Raw genomic sequence first — 25737 nt, 5'->3', positions numbered from 1 at the left:
TTTTATCAATATTTAGTTTTTAAACGAATAAAAAATAGCAAAATACAGTAAACAAATAAAATAACTTTAATTTATAAACAACTGTAATATAACATGTCCAAAGAATTCATAAGATAAACTATGAAAGTAAATCAATTAAATAGCAATTAAATACTACGTACATTAATATAATATACACCTACTTTTAATTATGGACACAATATCGTCTACAATACTAATCAACAAATGTAAACTATAATAATTTAAAATCATAATTTTGCTCGATTCAATAACAATTTATCCTTCTAATAACCAGGTAATCAAATGTTTACAATTTAGATCAAAATAATCACAGCGTTGATTTACTTAAATGTCTAACTTAAGTATTAGCATAACCATAGTATTATAATAATCGTATAATGAATTTAGCAAAATAAGGATTGAAATTAAAAATAATAATAATAGTAATAATAATAGAATTATATAGAAGCTTGTATGTAATATTATTATTAACCCAAAATAAGTATACCTGACCAGGCCAGCCACCTGTAGGTATCAAATGTTACACAATTGTAAACATAAAAACAAATGTTATAATGGCACTTGACACGTCATTCGTTTTAGGTCTAAGAAAATACAAGATTAATACTCGATATTTTCAATAATAATAATATTAACTATGGTAGATAGGTAAATATAGATGATAGATAATGACGGGAATCGGGAAGAACGGTATTAAGAACACATAGTTGTATTGTAATTTATAATAATCATTTAAAAAAATAAGGTTACGTGATATTATCGTCCCTATTTCGGTATTAACTTGTATGTATATTATGTAATATAATGTAATAATAATAATAATAATAATAATATCATAACAATAAAGAATGGATGAATTACTTAACAATTATAAAATATACATTGAAAAGCTAGATATTTGAGTTATTGTCAAATAGTTATTCTAAGTAATTTGAAAACATTCAATAGTTTTGTTGATATAGTATGATGTTAGTAATAATAGCAGCGCAGAAAGCGTAATTTGTAATATAGTATTAGGCTTATTATTTTGTCCTGAATTACACCCGTCGAAATCACAGGTGAGGATACAACCGTTCATGGTATGGTCTTGGTATTTGAATTCACCGCACTGAGAGTCCATAGTTTTCATGGCACATTGTCTGATGACCATAATTTCGTGGGTTAACACTGCAATATAATTATGAGTTATTATTTATAATAACCTAACCAACTGTAACACGAGGGCTATAAAAATTAAAAACCGACTGCTGGGACGCAAAGACGCCAGAAATTCGATAAATTTTCACATTTCTAAATTATCAAATATTAAAATAAAGATAATAAAAATATTTGAAATATTCATCCAAAGTCGTTAATATTAAAAAAAAAATAACTAACCGAATTACATAAAAAAAATTAAGATAATGATACTTCAATCTATATATTTAGATGCTTTTATCTATCGCAATATAAACGTTTAAAGGAAATTAAAAAATGAAGAACAACAGCTTGCATAAGAATTGTGTAGGTACTAATGATCCCTTTATAAAAATAGTGATGTATTTAGGTACTTTAATATTCAACGGATAGTGTATTGATAACTTTCTCTGGGAAAAATTAATAAATCCTGCTGTTATTTAGCGGAAAATAACACTTAATCCACACTTAGGATTTTAATTTAAACAGTAATTACTTATTTTCATAAATAATATAAATGTATAGAATATAAGTACTTTTATTATAGTTTACTATAGTATTCACAATCTTTTTGTTACTCGGAAAGTCGGAAATAATATTGTTTTATATTTATTTATAATAATAACAATAATTTAATAATCTTAAAGATGTTCATGTAGGTAATAATATTTAATGTACAATAATTTTTTAGATTATAATAATGACTACAACACCTAATATGATATTCAAACCTAACTTGTAGTTATAAATTTACAATTGACTATCATAACTTTTGACCATACTTCAGATTGAAAATAAGGAGTTATGCTATTTATAAATAGAAATTTAATATTGTGCGTGTTTACTGTAAAATAATTTCATATTTCTAAACTATAAAAAATTTTAACCTTACATACAATCCTTAACTATACAATCAAACAAATAATAGCTAATTTTTAATAAAGTAATTAATTATTAATTTATATATTCATTTGTAAAATTAAAAATAGCTTAATAAATATTTTGGTATAAATTACTGTTTACTTTTTAATTTAAACGATACTATATAATACTACTTATTTATTTATTTATATAAATATATATAAATGATTGATTTATTTTTTATATTAAAACAAGATAAGTATTATGTAAGTATAAGTACTTAAGAATGATTCTATATAACAATCATTGTAACATAATGTAATATGTTTTGATTCTCGTGAAATTATTTTATATTTGATTAAAATATACATATTGTATATATACAACCAAGTAATTAAAATTTTTGTATATATAAGATATATAAATGATTGATTACCTATCGAAATACATAAAATTGTTATGATATTTTCAATATTTAATAAATTAATAAAAAATTTATTAATTTATAGAAAATACTGCAGTATAAATATTTATATTTTATACATAATTTGATCCAATGTAACCTTAAAGACGATATTTGGTTTTACTGTATTATTTTAAGACTAATACATCAAATATCACCTAATAATAGATTTGTGTTTCACTTACCATTTCTTCCAATGATTTTAGTACAAAAATTTGCTGGAAACATTCCTACATGACCTCTTTTTGGGACCATGCACTTTTCTATGTATGTGGACATTGCAGGGTTAAACGGGTCTTCACAATTTGCATTACTTCCATTCAAAGATGAACATTTAAAGCAATTTATACACGATGTGCCTAAAACAATAAGAATATATTTATTTATTAAAACTCAATGGACATAATGAGTAATACATAATAATTATGTCATTGACAGTAGATATTCTATCACAGAAATATATAAATTAATTTTATGAGAAATCACAATATATAATACGATACAGTATTATATTGTACGATACAGTAAATAATATAGTCATATTTACCTTGTAAAATACTCATTAAAACTATTGAGATATCTAACAAGTATATGATCATTCCTTAAAGAATTTGCCTTTGAAGGACAATACCACAATCTGAAAAAAAATAATATTTTATATTAAATACTTAATATATATTTTTGTTTTTAATGTATATGTGTATGTGTGTGTATGTGTATGTATTTATATATATATAACATATATATTCACTTATTTAAATGCAACAAATTAACAATTTTAAAAACTTTTACTTAAAATATTTAATGCTATTTACAAAATCAAGTTCACGTATTAAAATATCTAGAATCACTAAAGTATTTGAATAAAAAATTTAAATATTCATTTTACCTATATTGTTTAATGGTTACAATATGTATGATCATATTATATTTTCGGAAGATTAAAACTAAAATTATATTTTACAATAGAATTTACTGTTCGTAAAAAAAAAAATATATTAAATATTTAGTTGTCAATTTGATGAATTTTTTATTTATCAAACCATATTTCTAAATTGTATAGAAATGTATTGATAATTAATATTCTCTTTTACCGAACTTAACGGATGTTAATATTTTATTACAATTATAATATAATTATAATAAAGTAGTTAATAATTAAATACTGTCATCGATACGCTAATAATGATTTATTTACTACTTGTTAGAAATTGTTTGTTGTTTAACTTCCCGGTACTTAAATGATATTGTAAGTGAAATAGGAAGATAAAAAAAAAATAAGATAAAAAAAAAAATAAAATAAAAAAAAAGAACAAACTATTTGTCATTATTAAATTTTCAATTTTACAATATTTATTCTAATTTTAATGTATATGGGCGTAAATTATAAAAACTCTAAAAGGATTAATAATTAATGCAAGGGTTATAATTATAATATAGTTTGACGTCACCGTGACCATCTCCGATCAATTTAATATCCACGTTTCACTAAACAAATATAATCATAAATTTATATGAAACAAAGAATATACCTATATGGCTCAGAACTTTTGATTAACTTGGTTGTTTTTTTAAAAAAAACAAAATTTAGTCTTTTGGGAATAGCATTCCAATATTTTAAATGTAATAAATATTAAACGTTACATTAATATTCTATAGTCTGCTTAACTGTTTTCGAGCGTACTAATTAATTTTTAATGTAGCTATAAAATTGGTAAAAATTATACTAAGGCAGTATTTTAAAAATACCGAAAACTCAATCAACCATATATACAGATACTAAATTTGTTATATTAATATAAAGTGTATTTAATTTTTTGGATACATATTATATACACCTGAGCAAATGCGTAAATTTTTAATATTAAATATTCAACTCTCAAATGCTTTATTTGATAATATATTTATATTTAATAAACAAATTTTAACGAATAACATTATACGAGTAGCTGTCAAAAAAATAAAATAAATAGATTTTATTAATTTGTTTTTAAATATTTTGTAATACATATCAAAAATACTACTTATATGAATATCGCATTACCATACTGTATTAAATTAACATAATATATATCTACATCCTACCTGAAACCTACACATGAACAAAATAGTAATAATATCACATTGATAAAATATATCAACAAAAAAATAATAATAATAAATGGATAAATCAATATCGTAATATGTAGATGTGAAAAGAATTTGAATAATTTATTTCTATTTAAAATGTAGGTATAGATACCTAATGTCAAAGCAAATAGTTAGTAGGTTTTTAGCTAATTGTCAATAACTAATGTTTTATTAAATATTCAAATTAATATGAATTTAAAATAAAAATACGGTTTTAATTATTTCATTCGTATAATTAAATCACTTCAATAGAAAAAATGATGTTTTTTCCATTTATTGGATCTATATATTTTATTTATAGTAATGTTTGATTTCTCATTACAAGAACAATGAGTCTAAAAATTTAAATACTCTTATGAATAATAAACTAGCTAAAATTCATGATAGTATATATGTATAATAATACAATTTATGCTATATCCATATTAATTTCGCATATTTAGACTTGTTATATTTGTTAATGTATACGAGATAGATATGTACTAATTTCGCACACTTTTAGTATAGATAAAATAAATAAAACTCGTTATGTGAAAGATTTTTTATTTATTATCAGAATATTTGAATGAGTAAAGACAAACATTTATTTTACTTTGATGTCTAGGATAATAAATATATATAATATTACTTGTACTGAAGTAAATTTCGTTGAAGACTGTTAAAGAAATGTTAATCGTTTTCTTTTCCCAATGGCTACTTAAAATTTCCCACGACGTTAATTCACCGGCTATATTAGGTAGATGAAATAAATCAACTTTCAATGAAAATATACGAGTATAATATTTTCAATCAAAGCATATTTTCTTAAAATGTTGTACGTAAACGAAATAACCGAACGCAATGTGTTGCAAATTCAAGTATATTTTAAATTTCTTTACGCAAAATGAAAAACGTGCAATGATACGGCATAATATATTATATATCGCGAATCCAAAAACCCACTGTACACTGATCAAAAATCTCGTGACACGTAACACGGAGCAAACAGACATACATTTAAGTCCAACATGATATCATATATAGTGCAGCGCGTATACTCACAGTCGTTTATCGAATCACATAGATAACTGCAGTATATATTCCACACTGCTGCGGCGTACGATTTCGCGTTGTGTAGACGTTCCGCTGCCCGGGAGTCGTGATGATGTTAACCGCGACGTCGGCTTATTCGCGATAGTACACTACGCGATAACATTTTCTCTTCACCAAAACAATTGCCGTGAAACATCGGTGTATGTAAATGATTTGAGTATACATTCTTTAAAATAATAATAAAAATTACTACGCTAACGTAATACTATCTACACACCCAAGAGGGTAGTCGGGTGCCGAACGTAATAATCGAAGGGATGATGACGTAGGCGGCGCCCTAGCAACCGTTGCCAGGGATGGGATACTGGAGCAGTTGTCTCTGTTTACAGTATAAAAAAAAAGAAAAAAATATCCCATTAAACTGTTTACCGAGAACCGCTATATACGCGTACACACACACACATATATAAATATATATATATACACATATATAATACATGTCATGTATACGTAACGGTCAGAGCTTTTATTATTTTTAATTATTTATTTACGCGAGCGCATCAGTGTGTGTGTGTGTGTGTGTGTGTGTGCGAATAAAAGAAAAAAATGCTTTTATTACGACGTGAACGCGTATATATAATATGATTCTGTGTATTGGAGAGATTATAGTCTGTGAACCCATTTATACATACATATAGTCGGTAGGACGACGTGCGATCCAACGTGTGTGGTGGCAAACTGAATTATTCAATTATATATAAAATATATGTATATAGTAGGGACCGCAGTGTGAGCTTTCAGATTGATGTTCACAGCTGGTGTTGTGCACAATTTGATTTCTTTAAATAAAAAACCATTTTCGGCACCTACGCATTAAACATATTTTAATCGCGCCCTTCATCTGCAGTGTACGAGTGCGCTGCATTTTTGCAAATAATATTTTTAAAATTATTCTGTGAATAGAGAATTCTAATAAAATGTTTAGTGAACATGTCAAGTGTTCACTGTCATTCCGTTATGGAATCGATTTGGTCAAAAACGGATGTCACGTGAATATTTCTGTTTTCCTGTTTTTTTTTGTTAATATTTTTCTGAATTATTAATAAAGTACTGGGAATTTTCAATTTTTGACTAAAGTACCAATTATATTAAAGTCACAACCGTAAAACCATCCTCGATGATGTCGAAGTATTTTTACTACTTAAAAAATGTCTGGAGACTAAACGAAAAAATTATAACTATTATAAAACCGCTCAGAACCTAAAATCTTAATCAAAATGATAATCATTATTGTAGTTCCAAAAATATGCATCGTGAATCATACCTGTATAGTACAACGTACAAGTAATTTGTGAATGATAGAAATATATGATATACCTATCTATTAGTATTTTACTATTTTGTGATAACATATACACAATGGTTGTAAAAGTAAATTTATTAATTAAATATATAATGGTGTGTTTTATTTTTACTCTTGATTGTCCAGAATATGCTTCAGTAGCAATAAAAATGCATCATTTAACTTTGAGGGTGGTTTCTGGTGGAAAATTTGATCGCATTAAACTTTATTAATTAAAGAGTGATCAAAAGTAAAAACTTCCTGATTGTTTTCGAACTATTGTAAAAACAACAAAACGATTACGTAAAACGAAAAATCAGTATTTGACAAAATCGAAATTTATTTTTATTATAAATCAAAAAATGAATGACACTAGAGAATTTACATTTTTCACTCCTAATCGTTGTTTGTATGCTATGAATTATAAAAATTGAAATCAAATTTAACACATTGCAATTACAACGACCTACTCAATGGTGTACACTCATTTATTATACTCGAAGCTTACTACAACAGAGTGACTTCTCTACGTTTTAAACGTACATTCAATCAATGAATTATATTAATTTACTTTTCACACAATGTATCTTATTATTTTTCCAGTTAAAGTTAATTTTTATAATAAATTGTTAATCTGATTTATTGGAATTTGAAATTCGAATACAATGACTTAATTTTTTTAGAACAAAAAAAATACGAATTAACCAGCCAATCCAATTTTGTGAATATAGGAATAACGGAATAAAATAGTAGAAATTACATTTACGTATATTAAGTTTTAACTTTCTAATTTTCCTCGTCATTGAACAGGTCACTGCAGTACTGATGAATGTATTACATTTTAATCATTGCATATGAAAAAGATTTTGAGAAGAGACTGTTTTTTAGCATCCTTTTTTAAACATATTTTATAATTTATTAATTGTATTATTAATATTTCTATTTATTCTATTAGTAAATACAATATGATATTATATTAAAGCGACATTAATAATAATTGTAGTGAGTTTAATAATTTCACTATATTTTTTCCAAAAACATTGCATCAATTATCACAAGATTATACAATATATACTCATAGTATTGTTATTAGGTTATATATTATATAAATATACCGAAGTATTTCAATAATTTCATAATTTCTTTAACAACAACTTTTAATAAATCTTATACCAAATTATTAATCCCAGATATTAAAACTAAAATTGTCATTAAGTTTAACTTTAAAAGCTTATAAAAAAGTAGGTATGGCTATACATTTTTTATGTATTTAAATTCCTGTAAGAACTGAAATGTATGAAGAATCTTGTATTCAATTTTTAAGCTTTTTAACTTGGATAAAAAAAAATGTTATATAATTGCTGTATAAATTAACAAAAATGTCAATTGTTACAGTAATTGATTTAATCGGGAAAATTACTCTGCTTTATAGCATATAACTAAGGAACGAATTTAAATGCTCTAAAAAACAATAAAAAATACAATTTAATGCACTCATAACAGATTTTTTTTAAAAATGCCAAAAAATAAAAATGCTTTTAACATTATTTTTAATATAATTATTGATTTGTTTAATTATATACATTTGTATTCTTAGGTATTAATTATTCATATCATTTTCATCATATTCTAGGTATCCTATCTTCTTTTTATTCAAAAAATTAATATACAATTTAGATTGATAAATTCGTTATACTTTTACCTTGTGTTTTATAATAGTATTGTATAATTAGGTATATATAGGTGCTGCTTAATTTTATCCATTCCTTTATAAAAATATCTTAAAAACATAAACAAAATGCACTAATTATGTCAAAAAATGCAAATTATTACAATATTATATCATGTAATATTACAAGCTGTTATTAACTTATACCTATAGGCTATAATAAATCAATATAAATATGTTCATGATATAAATAGATAAAATTATTATAAATACAATAAATACATTGTATTTTTAAAAATTCATTGTGTATTGTAAATAATAATTTAAGAAGTAACGAAAAGTATCAAGTTTCAACGAATAATACTTTTTGGATTACAATAAAATAATTAAAACTGTTAATTTTTGTTTAGTATCAAATTTCGTCTAAATTCAACGCACTTGTACAAGAACTACCTATATGCGATTTTGTATTAAATAGGTAATAATTAATATAAATAAAAAACGTGTAATAAATTAAGTTTTTTTAATTTTAAAATGTGTAATAGAGATATAAAAAAATTGCTTGAAAATTTATTATACAAATATTAGGAAAAATCATTCAATATGATATTATATGTCAAATGATATTAATGAAATGTTTCATGTTCAATGTTATTTTAATGATAAGAAAATAACAAAAATCGTTTGAGGATTAATCATTATTATTTATTTTACGTTTTTTTTTATAGTGAATATAAAATTAATAGTCGTCAAAATTAAAACTTAAATCGCTCATACAAAATGTATGGTAACTATTTTTGAATATAATTCATTTAAATTATGAGGAATATTGTACTTATAACATTTATAAATTATAATACCTACTTATACCTCAAAAAGGCAATAAATGACGAAATAATTTTGAACATAAAATATAAAATTGTAAGCTACTTTAGGCTAGATATAATAGTATAGTCTATATAGTATATATAGATAGTCTAACTTATATGATATAATAAAAACAAATTTAAGACATTATTATTCAAGATTTATCAAAACAGCACGTTTAGGTGATAAAAGAAAGATAAAGTTCACTTAATTTTAATCAGATGCAAAAAACTAATTTATATATAAGAAGAATATTATCTTTTTATTCCACCAAAAAAAAACATTTGTTACAAAATTTGAGCCTTATAAATCATTAGTCATTATCCAATCTACAAGAACAATATAAGATTGCGCTGTCCAGAACTACGAATCTACGATCACAGTTAGGAATAATATTTAGTTAATATTTTAATAAACATAGATTCCGAGATAATAAAGTAATAAAATGTTTCTCGTGAGTATTTTTTTACTGAAATTTAAAAAAGGTTAGTATATATTATATTTAATGAACAATCGTTCAAATATTGACTACTTACATAATAACGATTTTTCCTCAGTTTTTGTTTTTTTTTTTTATTATTTAACACTATTTCCCATTAATTTATTCATATACTATTTCTCGGTACGTCGGGATTTAACTTAGAAAAAATGAGTTCAACAAATTGTATTAATACTTAAACGAAAAAAAATATTGTTGGCAATATTAAATGTACCTAATATAAAATATCCTTTGAAACAACACGGTCGGACATTTTTAGTATTTTTTTTTTTATATTATCAAAAAGTCTATAAGTTATGTATTGATTTGTTTTTGTACTCAATTATGCGAGTGATGGATTTTATTTTTAGAATGGTCAAAATATTGTTTAATTTTTTTAAATTCAAATAGTTACGCAGTCACACAAATGTTTGATATATTGGTATTCTTTGTCTACAATTACTACTGAAAATCTTTTTAACATTTGTATGTTGCAATGTATTCATTTTTTTTAAAATATTGTTTAGTACCTAAATATTTGTATAAGTTAAACTAATTATTGGTTAACTAGTAATACCTAACTTATTGCACAAATTAAATAAAAATGTTAATTTGATGCTATCAATTAAATTGAAGTCTAATATCTACTTATTATGTGTGTAAAATCTACAAATTCGTAATGTATGTTATAATATACAAAACCTAACATCGTAAATAATAAATATCACAGAAAATAATAATTTAACATTATTACATTTTTTATCACTTGTTGTGATATACACTGATAAGAAATGATTTTGATTTTTGATATAAAATGATTGTGACATTGTGTACCTAATCATGTTTATTATTTTATGGATAAAACATTTGAATAAACTAAAATACAGTAATACTAAATAGTAATTAATCAAATTATAGAACTCTTTTAACCTTTTTTTTGCTATTAATTAGTTTTATGATATTTTGTATCATTAAAAACAATATTTTATGGTATGTGTTACCTACTTTAATTAGATTATTTTTGTTTAGTTAAATTTGAATTCTTAGATTTTTTAATACAGTAAGCATTAATGTAATATATCAAATGTAAACTGTTTATACTTGTTTTTCTATTAAGTTTATAAACTAATTACATTTGAACTGTTCATTTTATATTAGTTATAAATCAATACAACAATGGAATTCCAAACTACAAGAATCGAGAATAAAGATCTTTGCAATGTTCTACTGAAATGGGTTTGTTTTATTTTACATTATTAATATTGTTTTGTCTCTAAAGATTACTTACCTAATTGTGTACATATTCAATTACAAAAAAAAATTATATATTTTAGATAATATAGTTTAAATGTATGAATTCAAAAGCACGAGTTCGATAAGCATCTATTACAACAATATATTATTTTTAAATATTTAAAATTTCTAAACTATTAAAACACAAAATAAATAATACACTAATTATTAAAGATATTTTAATTATTCTATATTTAATTTATGATTATTATTACTCAGTTTAATGATTTGTCATGTGTGTGTTTATATTTTATACATTTTAGTTGCAAACATTACATCTCAAAACTCCACATCGAACTTTATATGATATTACTGATGGTGTAGCACTTGCTGAAGCATTGAATCAAATGTAAGTATTTGCTAAATTAAACCAAAATATTTATAATTATTTTGTATTAAAATTTAATACATATTTATTAATTAGTAACTACCTACTAATTTATTATAATTAAACTGTAGAAAAATAAAATTTTTTTATACTTTCCTATTTAAGTAAGTGAAGCTGACATATTTTATTTCTAGTGCTCCAGAATGTTTTGATGACAATTGGTTTTCAAAAATAAAAAAAGATGTTGGAAATAATTGGAGACTAAAGGTAATTATTTGTGCCATGAATCTCAAGTAAAAGTAATAGTTTATACATATTAATACTGGCAATACTGCAATCAAGAGTATTGTATATATATTCACAAACCTTTTCTGTATTTTAAGAGTTATACTTTCTTATGTTTGCCATATATCTATAAAGTGGTGTAAACTTATCATTTAACACAATTAAAATTATTTTAAAATATAAAACTACTTTTGTTAACGTATTAAACTTAAACCTTAATGATTAAAAAAAGAACATCATAAATTATATAATATTTTTATTTCAGGTTAGTAATCTAAAAAAGATTGTTGAAAAAATTCAAGATTTTTATCAAGATTGTGACACACAACATATGGGAAACTTTGTAAAACCTGATGTTATAAAAATAGGTAATTTTCTAAGTTTTTAAGTATTTAACTTATAGAGAGTATGAACATTATTCTAATTAACAACATATATTTATTCAATGAACAATATAAAGGGTAATGTAAAAACATTTAAAAAAAAAGTGAAATGTCTTAATTTAGAGATTGATTAGGTTTATTAGGTCTTTATTAGCCTTTTACAAGTATTTCAATGTTCATTACTTTTTTTAAAATATTATTAATTTATGTCAAATAAATTTTGTATACACATTTTATGAATTAAATTTATTTATTAAATCTTATTAATATATATATATATATATATATATATAAATATATTTCATATTATGTACGTATATTATACTAAATTACTTATATGTTTAATTTAAGATATAAAATTAATATAATATCAAGTATTTATCAATATTCATTTTTGAATATTAACAAATTGAGATGATCGACTGTCAAAATTGGTTTTGCCAAGAAATTACAGTTTTTCATTATTTTTTTTTTTTGATATCCTCAATAATCAAGAAAAGTATAGGAAATTTTTATTTTTAAACTCCCAAGTGATTCACTTTCCTACCAAAAAAGATATTGGAATTAAAATATATTGAAGCATTTTTACTGATCCAAAATTAGTTTATGAAAGAAAAAACACATCATTGTAAAATCAATTTATTCATTGCTGTACTCAGAATTTAAAAGAAAGCTATATATAAAATAAACTTTTTGAAATAAGATGACTTTATTTACCTAAATCTTTATACTTTTAAATAAAATATTTTTTATTAGGAGACCAAGATGATACAATGGAATTAGCTCGATTATTGCAACTTATATTGGGATGTGCTGTTAACTGTCGAAATGCTCAAGGTAAAAAGAAAATAACATAATTTTGTTTTAGAAATAATTAATTTAAATGTTTTTATTATAATAGATTACATTACAAATATCAGATCAATGGATGAAAACTCCCAAACTGTAATAATGCAGTCTATACAAGATCTAGAAAGGATACAAGGACATCCTCAAAGTATTATTACTACTAGCCTTGGAGTTGATACTGATGATCACCAAGAACAAATTCAACAACTTATTGATGAACTTCAATCTGTAACAAAAGCTAGAGATCAAATGACTCAACGCTGTCTTGAACTCGATTCTCAAGTAATAAGAATACATTTTTTTTATGCATAATTAAATATAATATATTATACATACATTTTTAAACTTTATTAATACTATAAGTTATAACAATAATAAAAGTATGTTAAAAATTTAACTAAATAAAATTATTTAACTCTTTTCAGATAAGTTTATTACAAGAAGAAAAAACATACATTTTAGATGAAAAAAGACATTTAGAAGAACGACTTTTAGAAAGTGTTGAAGATCCCTTGAAGGGTAGTGGTCAGAGAAGACAGATTGAAGAACTAAAAGAAGAATTGTACAAAGCTGAAACATGTAAGTTTTATTTATTAATTAGTTATAACACATAATGTATAAATATTACAAACATTTAAATTAAGTATTATTATTTATTATAAAAAAAAAAGTCTCAGACTTATAATTTGCAGACCGGTTCTGATGCGTCAAACTTTTCGAACCGACCTGCCAAGCTAATTCATATTTTGATTTTTACACGTCTATCTTGATAACCACTTGTTTAAATATTATTTGAATCGTCTAATGCTATTTTATACTTTCAATTGACATATCACTAAATAAAGTTTTGAAAATATAATACATGCAATATCATTAGTATTCATGAAGTTAACATTGCACTCACTTAATATTATCAATAATAATGTTGTATAATAAACTTAATTTATTTATAGAGTTATTATGTATATAAATAATAATGAAATGCAGAAAAAATTAATTTTTAAAGAAAATACTATTAGAAATTTGTTTTATGAAATAAATTCTTATAATAATGCAGTTTTTAATTATTAGTGTTTGAAATATTTATGACATAAAACAATTAAAAAAACCATTTTTATAAAATGAAAAAATTATAAGTAATTTAGCGTTGGTTTCAATGTTCTATCTTTATTATATAATAAATAATAATGAATAAATAATCAGATAATTGTGACATTCACTCAATACCTTGAAATATTACTCAGCAATACCAACAACTGGTTAAGCTCAAAAATCCTAGCTATAAATACATCAAACTCATCAGTCGTACCGAAATTAGTAAAATTATTTTTTAATATATAATTATGGATGAAATAATATAATAAAAAGATTTTTCACTTTTTTCAATCTCATTACATCTTTATCCCTCCCCAACAATGTCAAAATAAATTCAGTTTACAGTAAAACAACGTTGAAGACCATTGTTATAGAATACTAATAATAGATTACATATTTTAGCTAGAGATGATTATCGAATAAAACTTAAGACACAAGAAAGAGAAATGGCCGATTTAAAAGTTAAATTTGATTTATTACAAGAAACTGCTGGAGAGGCGAGACTTCTTAAAGATGAATTAGATATTCTTCGAGATACAGCTGATAGAGTTGAAAAGTATGAATCAACCATACAGTCCTATAAAAAAAAACTAGAAGAATTAGGTGACTTAAAAAGACAAGTGAAAATATTGGAAACAAAAAATATAGCTTATATTCAACAAAATATGGAATTAGAACAGGTAAAGATTTTTTTACATATTTATGTATATATAATGGACACTAGTATCTCAAGTAGCTATAGTTTTACTTTTTGGCTGTTGTTTGTTCAAAATTCTTGATAGTTCAACTGGTTTTCAATTTCTTATAACTTTATTTTGGGTAACAAAAGTTAATATTTTATTCACTTTTAAAGTATTATAATAGTTTAATATTTATGCTTAAATTAATTTATAAAATAAGTGTATTAATATTTATGTATTTAGGAAATTAAGAAATCTTCTGTGTGGAAATCACAATTAGAAATATATAAAAAACAAGTTACTGAACTACACCATACATTAAATGATGAGACAAACAAAATTGATAAATTGGAATTTGAATCAAAAAAGTTACTGGAAAACCTGAACACCTTACAGAAAGAAAAAGATGTAATCTATGATATATTTTTCTGTTTTAATTTTTATTAATCTTAAATTTTTTAGAGATTAGTTATTGAGAGGGATTCGTTAAAAGAAGCAAATGAAGAATTAAAATGTTGTCAAACACAAATGAAAAAGACCAGTACGCTTGAACATTCTCAAACAACTGCTAGCGATGATATGGAATCGGCAATGGACCTCAAGTTTGTTAACATGATAAAATAAACATTCTATCAACATTCTATTTTATTTTATTTATTTTCATAAATATACAGACAGAAATTAGTAAGGCTTCAACACGAGAACACAATGCTAAAAATGAATCAAAAAGAACCAGAAGAAGATAAAATATCGGTACTCCAAAGTATTTTGGATAATACAAGACAACAGTATAATGAACTGCGTTTGGATAATAGGTACAATTTTATATTTATTATACTAAAAAAAATTAAAAAATTTGTTTTTCAAGTTTATTAAATCTAAATTAAGTCATTTAATTTAATTACATTTATTTATATTTTCAATAACTTGCTATGTTAATACTAAAAAAACAATTGAATTTCAGAAAAGCTAATCAAAAGATATTGGAATTAGAATCTGAGTTAAAAGAACAAACAGAAAATAACAATGAATGGAATTCAAAAATTAAAGAACTACAAAGTCAACTACAATGTGAAAAAGATACAAGATCATTAGATATTGAAGAAAAAAATACGACAATATCAGATAAAGGTGGGTGAATGAAAGCTGAGTTATTGAACACAGATTACTCATTAGTAAAGTCGACATTATTGTATACAAATTAATGTTTACTTCATTTATCTAAATTCACATATAAATATAAAAATATATTTTTTTTTCAGATCAATTCATAAATATTTTGCAAGTTTCTCTTCATCAAAAAGATATAGAAATACAAGAATGGGAAGAGAAACATAAAAAATTCATAGAAAAAGCTAAATCAGTTGTTAAATCTATGGACTCCAAAAATGTATCATTATCTGATGTTGACATAAGTGTATTAGAAAATAGGTTAATAAAAGCCAATAAAGAAATAAGCGACTTAAAGGTACTGTAACTATTCAATTACTGTAGATGTATGCATAGAAAATATCTGTTTTAAAATTATTTGGTTATTGAATTGTTTTGTTCTTTAATATACATTAAACCATTAAACATGTATCATTTCGTATTGTTATTTCAGAAAGAACAAGAAAATGACAAAGCATCACAAGAGATTGAAGAAAAATTAATATCCACTGCATTTTACAAATTAGTAAGTTGTATAATATATTATTATGTAACTAGTGCACAATGGTGCAGTTGTACTCTGTATTTTATATGTATTTTTTTTTATCTATCATCTTTTAATAAAAACAAAGCTTTAGAATTTCAAAAAGTAATAGTAATATCAAGAAAAGCATTTTAATTTTTTCTCCATTTTTCACTATAAAATTTTTTAATATATTCATTTATACAGTAAATTGGTTAATTTAATTATTTATAGAAAAATACCTTACGGCTAACCACATAATTTATGTCATGTTGTCATGTATCACATCACAGTAAAAATATAGGTTTTTTGTAGATATTAGTACATATTATAATTTATTATTTTTTGTGCAAGAATCAAATAGGTACTTATATTTTATTGGATGTCATTATAGTCATGTTAATCTTTCATGAGCTGCCACTAACATAAAAAATATTAAACATGGTTTAATATTTCAAAATGATGATTGCTATTTTTTAATTATTAAAATTTACTATTAATTTTGTATGTATGATTTATAATATTTAGGCACAAACTAAGATGCAAGAATCTGTTGACCAGAGAGTAATGAATCAAGGACTGTTACAATCTCAAACATTCCTAACAAAACACAGACAGCAAACAAATAAAACAGTTGAGTTACTTTATAAGTTTAACTGAGTTCAGTTATAATTTTGTAAAAACCATAATCCTCCAAAATCAAAAACCATCTCCTTGTATAAACTATTTGATTTAAATATTTTCCATAAATAGCAAAATTATACTTTTAATAGCAAATAAATACAAAGTACACCTAGTATAATATCAAGAAATAACCTTGAAACCAAAAAAATTACGTATTATCCGTAAGAGTCTATGCTCACTCTGTCATTTTGGGCTGTAATAATTTAAGTAAAATTAATGTATAGTAAATGTATTTGCTTATATATTTTGTTTGACATAAATCTAGCTGAATGCTATGGAAATGTATGCCATGCTACTATAATTTAATATACATACATATATTATTTTTATTATGTTAATAAATGAAAGTTTTTGATAATAGCGATTACAACTTTTGAGTTTACATAATATAATTTTAGCTTTTTTCAATATTTTTAAATACTTATTTTGATTATTTTTTGTACTTGAAATACTAAACTCTGTTCAAAATATTAATATTAATGTTAATAATAATAATTACACCTGTAGTATACAGTGTGATCCCTTTTAAAGATAACATTAAATTATTCTGTCTAATGACATCGGATTGATATGCGGATTTCATGAGGAGATAGGGAATTCCTAAATACACATTTTTCGATAGTTTTCAATTTTTTAACTTTTTTATTGTGCGCATGCACAACACAACTTGCATTTTTTTAAATAACAACACTTACTTTTAACAACAGATTTGGATAGACAGACATTTTTATGTCAATTTGGTCCTTTTTACCATAACTCTAAAACCAAAAGTGACTAAATGACAACGAGTTTAAGTTTTGATTAAAATTATTGAATTTTTCTACAATCATCCTAGAATTTTATGAATTTTCATGCAATTTTAAGTATTTTATTTGTATTTGTAGGTTTTCAGACATTATTAAATAATTTAAATTTAATTTTGAACAATACAAAAAAAAAAATACTTAAAATTATTATATTATTATATTAATTAATTTATTGTTAAAAGTATGTGTTGCTATTTTAAAAAAAAAAGGAATTTGTGTTGCGCATGTGCACAAAAAAAGAGTTAACAATTTTAAAACTATCGAAAAATGTGTATTTAGGCATTCTCTATCTTCTCCCGAAAACCGCATATCAATCCGATGTCACTGGACAAAATAATTTAGTGTTACCTTTAAAAGGGATCACGCTGTTTTTAACCATGTCTATACAGTATACACTCAATTAATTTATTTAACAAAACAACATTTTAATTCTTACAAAAACATTTAAATATTTATTCAAAGAATATATAAATCCTGATAACAATCAAGTCATCAATAACTTGCTATTAAAATTTTATGGAGCCAATTCCTACCTGTTCTACTGTCTTTTAAATGAAGTTTTACTTAATAATTATCTAATAGTTAATCTACAATAATATGTATTAATGAATTTTTTTTCACCCATGTTTTTAGGTGGTACAAAATCACAGAAAGTTTAAATCTCCATAAAATAGTATTAAGAGAGTTCATTCATCAAGTATTCTAAGTATTCAAGAAAAAACAATAAACAATTAACAAGCAAACTGTAAGTAAGTAGTATACATACCAGTTTAAATACCAAATTATCATTTTCGTATAAATTGAGTGGCTTAGAAAACTATTTCTAATATTTAAATAACTGTGGCAGTGACACATCAGACGCTTGTATGCACTTTTTTTTATTTATTAGTGGTGACAATTATTAGAAAACCCACTTATTTAAAATGCACAACATTAAGTAAATTCTACTTTAAATTTAACCTTAATCTCGAGCTTTTGACAATAACATTGATAACATAAAATAATTTTGATAACTCATTTGTCTCCACTAAACCATTTTAATTTAAAATAGGTAATTAATTATTTTTAGACATAAGGAAACCATTAATACTTCCAAGTAGATCTTGGATACAATACTTCCTTTACTCTAGTATCCTATTAAATTTAAAAAGTGCTAGGCCGAAGTATTTTATTCTTAAAACCATTGTTCCTACTCCAACTAATAAGTAACTATGAGAAGGTATAGAAAGTCCAGTCTTCAGAATATATTATATATACACTCTTGTATATTATCTAAATAATTTGTTCAAAAATTTGGTGCTTTGATAAAATATACAATTTAGTATAATATATATATATAAATATATTAGACAATAATAAATTAGGTAATAATATCTTGTAAATATAAAAATTAAAACCATAGGCTTTGACTAAAGGATTTCAAACTATCGACTTAACTTATTATATACCTATGATATTTACTTTTTATATAATTCATTCTTATTGAATTATTTAAGTTGGTCATATCTATATAGTAAGATAAATTTCAAATGCTCAATGTAACACTTTATAGTATTTTAGTATATTAATGTGTACAATAATCAGTGTGAATAGAGATTTTTCAAACAAAAATAAATTTGTATATTCATCATTTCTAAAATATTTTAATCAAATACTAAATATTCATACCTATTGCCCTGTCTCACATTAATGTTCTTTGTAATAGCCTCTGAAAAAGTTATTTCTTGATGTTTAGTAGTAAACATTGTATAAATCAATCTACCGGACTTGCCACTTCAGTAATTGTTTTTTGCCACCTAGTCTTAAGATCTCTCAAGTTACTTTTAATCAATTGTATAAAAAAAAGTGTATATTATCATAAGATACGCAGGTGTTAAAAAATTATAATTGTAAGTTTATTTAAACAGTTAAAGAGCTATTTTGAAAAATAGATATAATTTAATACCATTTTTTTTATACATTTAGTATAATATAAAGTCTTAGGTACTAATATCTAATAGTTATTAGATATTATAATTAAGTATTTTCCTACCTAATATGCACTTATGTGCAACTTTTATTGTGTACAATAGCGCGTTTAATTTAAACAAGAACTTCAATTGTTTTTGTTTAGCACTCATTGTGTTCTCTAAAAAAAATTAATATTTTATAAAAAAATGTATACCACAAAGTTAACATAATTAACTTGATTATTAATAAACCATCGTGTGAAAATACGGTGAAAATCGTATCTCGTATTTAATTATGATATCGCTGTTTATATTTCATTATTATTGTTCAGAAAAAAATGTACTTAACAGTAAAATGTAATCATCGTTTAAAAAAATTGTTAACCTTCTTTGAAAGAACTTCTTTTGTTATATTTAATAATAGATAAACAATACTTATAGTTAAAATTTATTTTAAAAAAGTTATTTATTATTGAGTTTATTCATTGTCTACCACTCATCAGTTATTAATATTAATATATATATTTATAATAATTATGAATTTGTGTGTACACCGTCCATAGATCTTAGCTAAAATCAATTGTTATGTTAATCACTGTGTGTCCGTGTCCTTTGTGAAAATGCGAACCATTAAACTTAAGTATTACTCGTAGACAATATTATCATATTATAGAATTAGTTTACCTAAATATTGTTAAAAATAATTATTGTGATGTTTGATACCGATATACCGCAATTATGTATTGATTCAGGGTAATTTTTTTTTTTAGTTTATCATTTGATCTTTATAGAACGCAATTACTCGTTTTATTGTAATTAGATACATACATTTTATTTATATTGTACATGTCAATATTGAAATTTATTTTTTTAATGTAATACATTTTATATTTGCCATTATTGCCATTTGTGTCGAAATAGCTGAAATTGTTAATTCAGTTATATCATATTATATCATTGTAACACATCATAATAATAATTGTACGAAATATAATAATAAGAATAATATAATGGTATTTAAATACATTTTGTTTTTGATGTTTTCGTACGCAGTGCGATTTCCTGATAGTTATAAACTACCTACCAATTACATATTTATTATTTTACTAGCTATAATTGTAGCTATTGACGTTATTAAAAAACAATTTATTAATTGACTGATTATCAATAAAAAAAATAATGGATGAGCCGATAACTCGTTGTACGCCTGTCACTTTGGTTGGTACGCCGTACACATTTGTTTGGCCGATCAACATATTTTTATTATTTTGTTTGCTGCGTAGTTATATTATTGTTTAATTGAAAGTATTTTTCCGAGCCGTAGTCTTTGTGTGTAGTATAGTGTATACTGTATATACACTACTATACAGTGTGTATTTGTAAATAATAATAATATGTTCATATTATACCTAATAAATTGATGATTTGTATTTTATTTATTTTAATTTATCACTATTTATAGTTCTTATTGAGACATGACTACGTGGGAAAATTAAACATCGTGATATTAGTTAAACACGGTTATACATAAATAATATATTTTGTTTGTGAACAAAACATGTTTAATATTTCAATGTAAATATATAATGTGTATCAAATATATAGGTGCTATAGTGCATATGAGCATAGTGTTTTATTGGATAGAAATGTGAATGAAATCTTTTCAACATATTTTAAACGTAATTAAACATCTGGCTATTATTCATTATCGTTTGATTTTTAAGCTCAATTTGTTCTCATTTCCTCGTTTAATATGTAAATTATAGAAAATTTACCAATAAAAACGACGGTTAATGAATTAAATAATTTAAACTAGTTTGTGTCACCATTAGTTGACATAAAGATTGTTTCATAAAATAATAATTTACGAGCAGCAGATAATTTATTTTTTATTTTTTATAGTTTCGATTTATTCATTACAGCCAGAATGTTTTTGTTTTATATTATACTATACAGTAAACGTGGGTGGAGGGCCACAAAAATCAAAATATTTATAGAAACCGTAATATTTAAATCATATATAGTATAATGTTGAGAACTTGAAAATAGCATGATGCAAATATGCAATGACCAATTTATTTATATTTTTTAAATAGGTGAACATTTCGTATATCGTTTTACCTTTTTCATATTTCGAAATTTCAGATAGATATCCAAGTATAAAATAATATAATCTTTTGCTATAAGTTTGTAGGTACCTTAACAATAAACTCATAAATTGTATTAATTACCTATACTTATATGCTCGCCTTTAATATTACCTAATTATTGGTTAAGTACAGTGGCGGATCTAGGATTTTTTTTATGGTGGGTGTTATTTTGTCAATAATAATAGTCCTAAAGTACTTATATTATGTACCTACAACTTGGGGAAAAAATTAATAATTTAGTACTTAAACATTATTAAGCAATATAAAAATTATAAACAATTTAACATATTTTATTTTTTTTAAATTGGCGAATTATTAGTAATTTTTAATAAAAATACGCGGAACGGAAGGTGCTTCAGCTCCCAAGCACCCCCCCCCCTAAACCCGCCACTGGTTAAGTAATACCTAAGTTTAAAATGTACATAGTTAATATTTAAATGTATTACATGGATACCTTACTACTTCATAGTATCCTTCAATCATTATATATTTTACAATTTTTTACAATTTCGTTTGAAAACATTAAACCTATTCATGATGGTTTGAGATCAAAAAATAAAAATATATTGCATAATTTGAATCGCATAAAATAAAATAAAATTCGTATATTTTATTAGATATTGTTTCTAATTGGAAATTCAACTATAGTTGTAATTAAAATTATGTGTTTTTTGTTTGTTACATAAAAACTGTATATTTTTCTATTGAAAACTCTAGATACCTATTAGATATTTTGTTAGTGTGTATGTGTAAAAATGATTGACGTCTTATATCTTTATATACACATAGGTGATATTTTATACTCTAGAACTTGTCTATGGTACTATTAAGATAAAAAAAAAGCTACTACATTGTCTACATTATATATATTATGTGTTATTCATCACATTATTGTTTATAATACCTTCTTATAATATTATGTATAATGATAACAACAATGATATAGATACGTGATATTGACAATTTCCTGCAGATTGCCATTTCATATGCAATAAGATATCAATGATAGTGTGATACTATACGAATTGTAATGAACTAATGACCAATATACACTACGATAATCTAAATAAATGATAAAATACTTAATATTCTTTAACAATTGATAATTTACATTGAATAAATAGAAAAGTATATATATTTTTTGTGGTTATTTTTGTAGTTGATTTGTAGTCGCGTTTTATAATTAAAATATAATAATTATTGTACCTACGTATAATATATAATTTAATAATAATCAGGAAAATTGTATGGTTATGATTTATAAATTATCCAAAATTCAAGCTAAATGACATTCATTTGCTTAGCGTATGGCCTACTGGACCAATCGTTATACACTGTAATTTTATAAGATAAACTATAAGATAAAAATATAATAATTTTATATTCGTAATTTTGTGACCTACCAACCGAAAATCAAGTTAAGTATGTGATCAACGTGTGCTTGCTTGGCCCAACAATAGATGTTTACAAACAAACGATCGAATATTCATGGCGAGTATTAAAAACCAAAATACTATGAAAATGCATTGAACATTAGCTGATATTTTGCCACATTTGAAGCATATATTATCGATTTATTTACTGGGAAGATCAATTTTTTTTAAATTTATTAAATGATGTACAAAAAGTGTATTGTTAATTATAAATTTATTTTTTAATGAATTATCTGACTAATTATTTATATTTACAGTAATTTTGTACAAAAATAATTGATTTTTTTTAATAAATAATGTTTTGTGTTTTTTTTTTATAATTAAATATTATCAATAATTTCTTAAAAAAATTCTTGGTAATTGATTTAAAATATGATTATTACGCGGTCCGGTAGATTACATACTAAACGAATAAAGATACTAATAATTTTAATTATTCCAAGAGAAAGTTTGCCGGAAACTATTATTATAGTATTTGATGAATGAAAATCATATATTCATATCATATTACGTGAAACTATGAAAGATATATTGCCACAACTCATTTATCTAACAATCATTCAGAAAATCGTGTAAACCATGTAAAGGAAGCTAATACACAAACATTTGAACACCAAAATTCAAGATTTTAATACAAATGCATGGAATCCATGAAAATTGATTACCACACCATTTAGCTGAATGTTATGGCTGCAGACACCGTTCAATAATAATAAAAAAAAAACCCAAACTAGACAAAAAATTAATTAGACAATCACACAATATATGAGTACCTGTTCATAACTTTTTTGGGAGATGAATAAAGTTAATTATATATCTATTATATAGACTCTATATGAATAAAAATTAAATGCTGTTCGTTGGTAAGCGCATCTGTACTGTAGAACGGCTGTACTGATTTGTCTCATTTTTTTTGTTATGTTCGTATAATAGTCCAAAAAAGTTAAGAAAAGTCGAAAATTCATCCGGAAATTGGACAATTTGGAAAAATTGAAAGTTGATTTTTCTATGGAATTTTTATATAAACTCGCGATCATATGCGTGGTTTGCTGAAATCTGGAATACACGTAGAGTTCTAATAACAACATTGAAAATACTATATTATGCTTTAATATTTAATCATAAATATTTTTTAAACTTCAACACTCTGTATGCAATAATACAATTTCATCCATTCTGTATATTAGTTAACGTATTTCGGCAGAGAATGTCTTAAAGAATTTAAAGAGTCCATTTCGAGATTCGAAACTACCTGACTATACAGTGGATATGAATATTTTTAATAAACTAATTTAATCTTCTAGAAGAATCGCGTGTTATTAAACATGTAAAATTTACTTCGATGAACTTGGCTCACTCATTTTATCTAATAAACAAGTATATAATAAGCAAATTCTAAAAGTTGATAAAAATTAGATAGCCAAGTTCACAAACGTTACAACTTCATATTGGCTTACTTCTGAATGTACTCCTTCTAACATTGAATATCTATGGACAGTGGACACTATAGTTAATAGGATACAATGTTGACTCAGAAGTAGGTATATGCACTGTTTTTTTCTTACTCTTACATTGTGTACACATTTGAAATTTCCAATAATTTTTCACAAATTCACAAAACAATCACAAACAAATGTATTGCAATTTGGTTAGGACAACGACTGCCGGGTCAGCTAGCTTAATAATAATGTATAATATATTTTATTTTTTACATTTGAATAATATTTTTTTAATTATCTGTAAATGAATTTTTATTATTTCTCTGTAGGCTATAGGTCACACGTTAAACGAATGTCAATTAAATAATTTATTAGTGCTTTTAGATATATAAAGACATAATCTGTACTATAATAGTGACTTTCTAACTCTGATGTTATATATTGTATTATAATCATATTTCGTTTTAGGTACTATTTAATACAAAATTACAAAACAATGATCAGTGATATTTATTTATTATAGATAATAATATGTATAGGTTAGTATCTGAAAATAATTTAATTAGACGATTAAAGGTTTTTTTTTATATAATTTGCAAAACTTCTTATCGTGCAGCTGCAGCTTATAATAGGTGCCTACCTATTATAATAT

At 23.6% G+C, this 25737-nt stretch overlaps 2 protein-coding genes across 4 annotated transcripts; one reads left to right on the top strand and one right to left on the bottom strand.

Annotated features, from left to right (window-relative positions):
- Nucleotides 1–463: 463 nt before the first annotated feature.
- Nucleotides 464–5980, bottom strand: LOC113557357. Of its 2 annotated transcripts, none has more exons than XM_026962827.1 (4): nucleotides 5693–5980; nucleotides 3069–3158; nucleotides 2707–2880; nucleotides 464–1188 (listed from the first exon to the last, which is right to left on the bottom strand). In XM_026962827.1, exons 2-4 carry the CDS (start codon nucleotides 3118–3120, stop codon nucleotides 944–946), a joined length of 471 nt encoding a protein of 156 aa, XP_026818628.1. In that variant the 5' UTR covers nucleotides 3121–3158; nucleotides 5693–5980; the 3' UTR covers nucleotides 464–943. The 2 variants fall into 2 exon arrangements, with proteins under 2 accessions (XP_026818628.1, XP_026818629.1); XM_026962828.1 differs by lacking the exon at nucleotides 5693–5980 and adding an exon at nucleotides 5280–5575.
- A 4999-nt stretch (nucleotides 5981–10979) lies between these two features.
- LOC113556263 (protein Hook homolog 3) lies at nucleotides 10980–21008 on the top strand. Of its 2 annotated transcripts, none has more exons than XM_026961109.1 (17): nucleotides 10980–11029; nucleotides 11198–11275; nucleotides 11596–11681; nucleotides 11855–11927; nucleotides 12211–12313; nucleotides 13085–13165; nucleotides 13230–13459; nucleotides 13603–13756; nucleotides 14675–14952; nucleotides 15196–15360; nucleotides 15415–15554; nucleotides 15627–15767; nucleotides 15917–16083; nucleotides 16215–16420; nucleotides 16556–16627; nucleotides 17153–17257; nucleotides 18748–21008. In XM_026961109.1, the coding sequence occupies exons 2-17, from the start codon at nucleotides 11216–11218 to the stop codon at nucleotides 18781–18783; spliced, it is 2097 nt and encodes a 698-aa protein (XP_026816910.1). In that variant the 5' UTR covers nucleotides 10980–11029; nucleotides 11198–11215; the 3' UTR covers nucleotides 18784–21008. The 2 variants fall into 2 exon arrangements, with proteins under 2 accessions (XP_026816910.1, XP_026816911.1); XM_026961110.1 differs by lacking the exon at nucleotides 10980–11029 and adding an exon at nucleotides 11050–11099.
- Nucleotides 21009–25737: the final 4729 nt, after the last annotated feature.

Source organism: Rhopalosiphum maidis, chromosome 3 (assembly GCF_003676215.2).
Source record: "Rhopalosiphum maidis isolate BTI-1 chromosome 3, ASM367621v3, whole genome shotgun sequence".
Taxonomy (NCBI): domain Eukaryota; kingdom Metazoa; phylum Arthropoda; class Insecta; order Hemiptera; family Aphididae; genus Rhopalosiphum; species Rhopalosiphum maidis.
The sequence above is the reverse complement of the archived record's forward strand: the minus strand, read 5'-3'. Positions and strand labels throughout refer to the sequence as shown.

Coding starts and splice junctions, on each gene's coding strand:
- LOC113556263 (XM_026961109.1), top strand. CDS start 11,216: ATGGAATTCCAAACTACAAGAATCGAGAATAAAGATCTTTGCAATGTT. Junction 14,953..15,195: donor AAAATATGGAATTAGAACAG/GTAAAGATTTTT, acceptor TTATGTATTTAG/GAAATTAAGAAATCTTCTGT. Junction 17,258..18,747: donor GACAGCAAACAAATAAAACA/GTTGAGTTACTT, acceptor CCATGTTTTTAG/GTGGTACAAAATCACAGAAA.
- LOC113557357 (XM_026962827.1), bottom strand. CDS start 3,120: ATGATCATATACTTGTTAGATATCTCAATAGTTTTAATGAGTATTTTA. Junction 2,881..3,068: donor TTTAATGAGTATTTTACAAG/GTAAATATGACT, acceptor TTATTGTTTTAG/GCACATCGTGTATAAATTGC. Junction 1,189..2,706: donor TAAAATCATTGGAAGAAATG/GTAAGTGAAACA, acceptor ATTATATTGCAG/TGTTAACCCACGAAATTATG.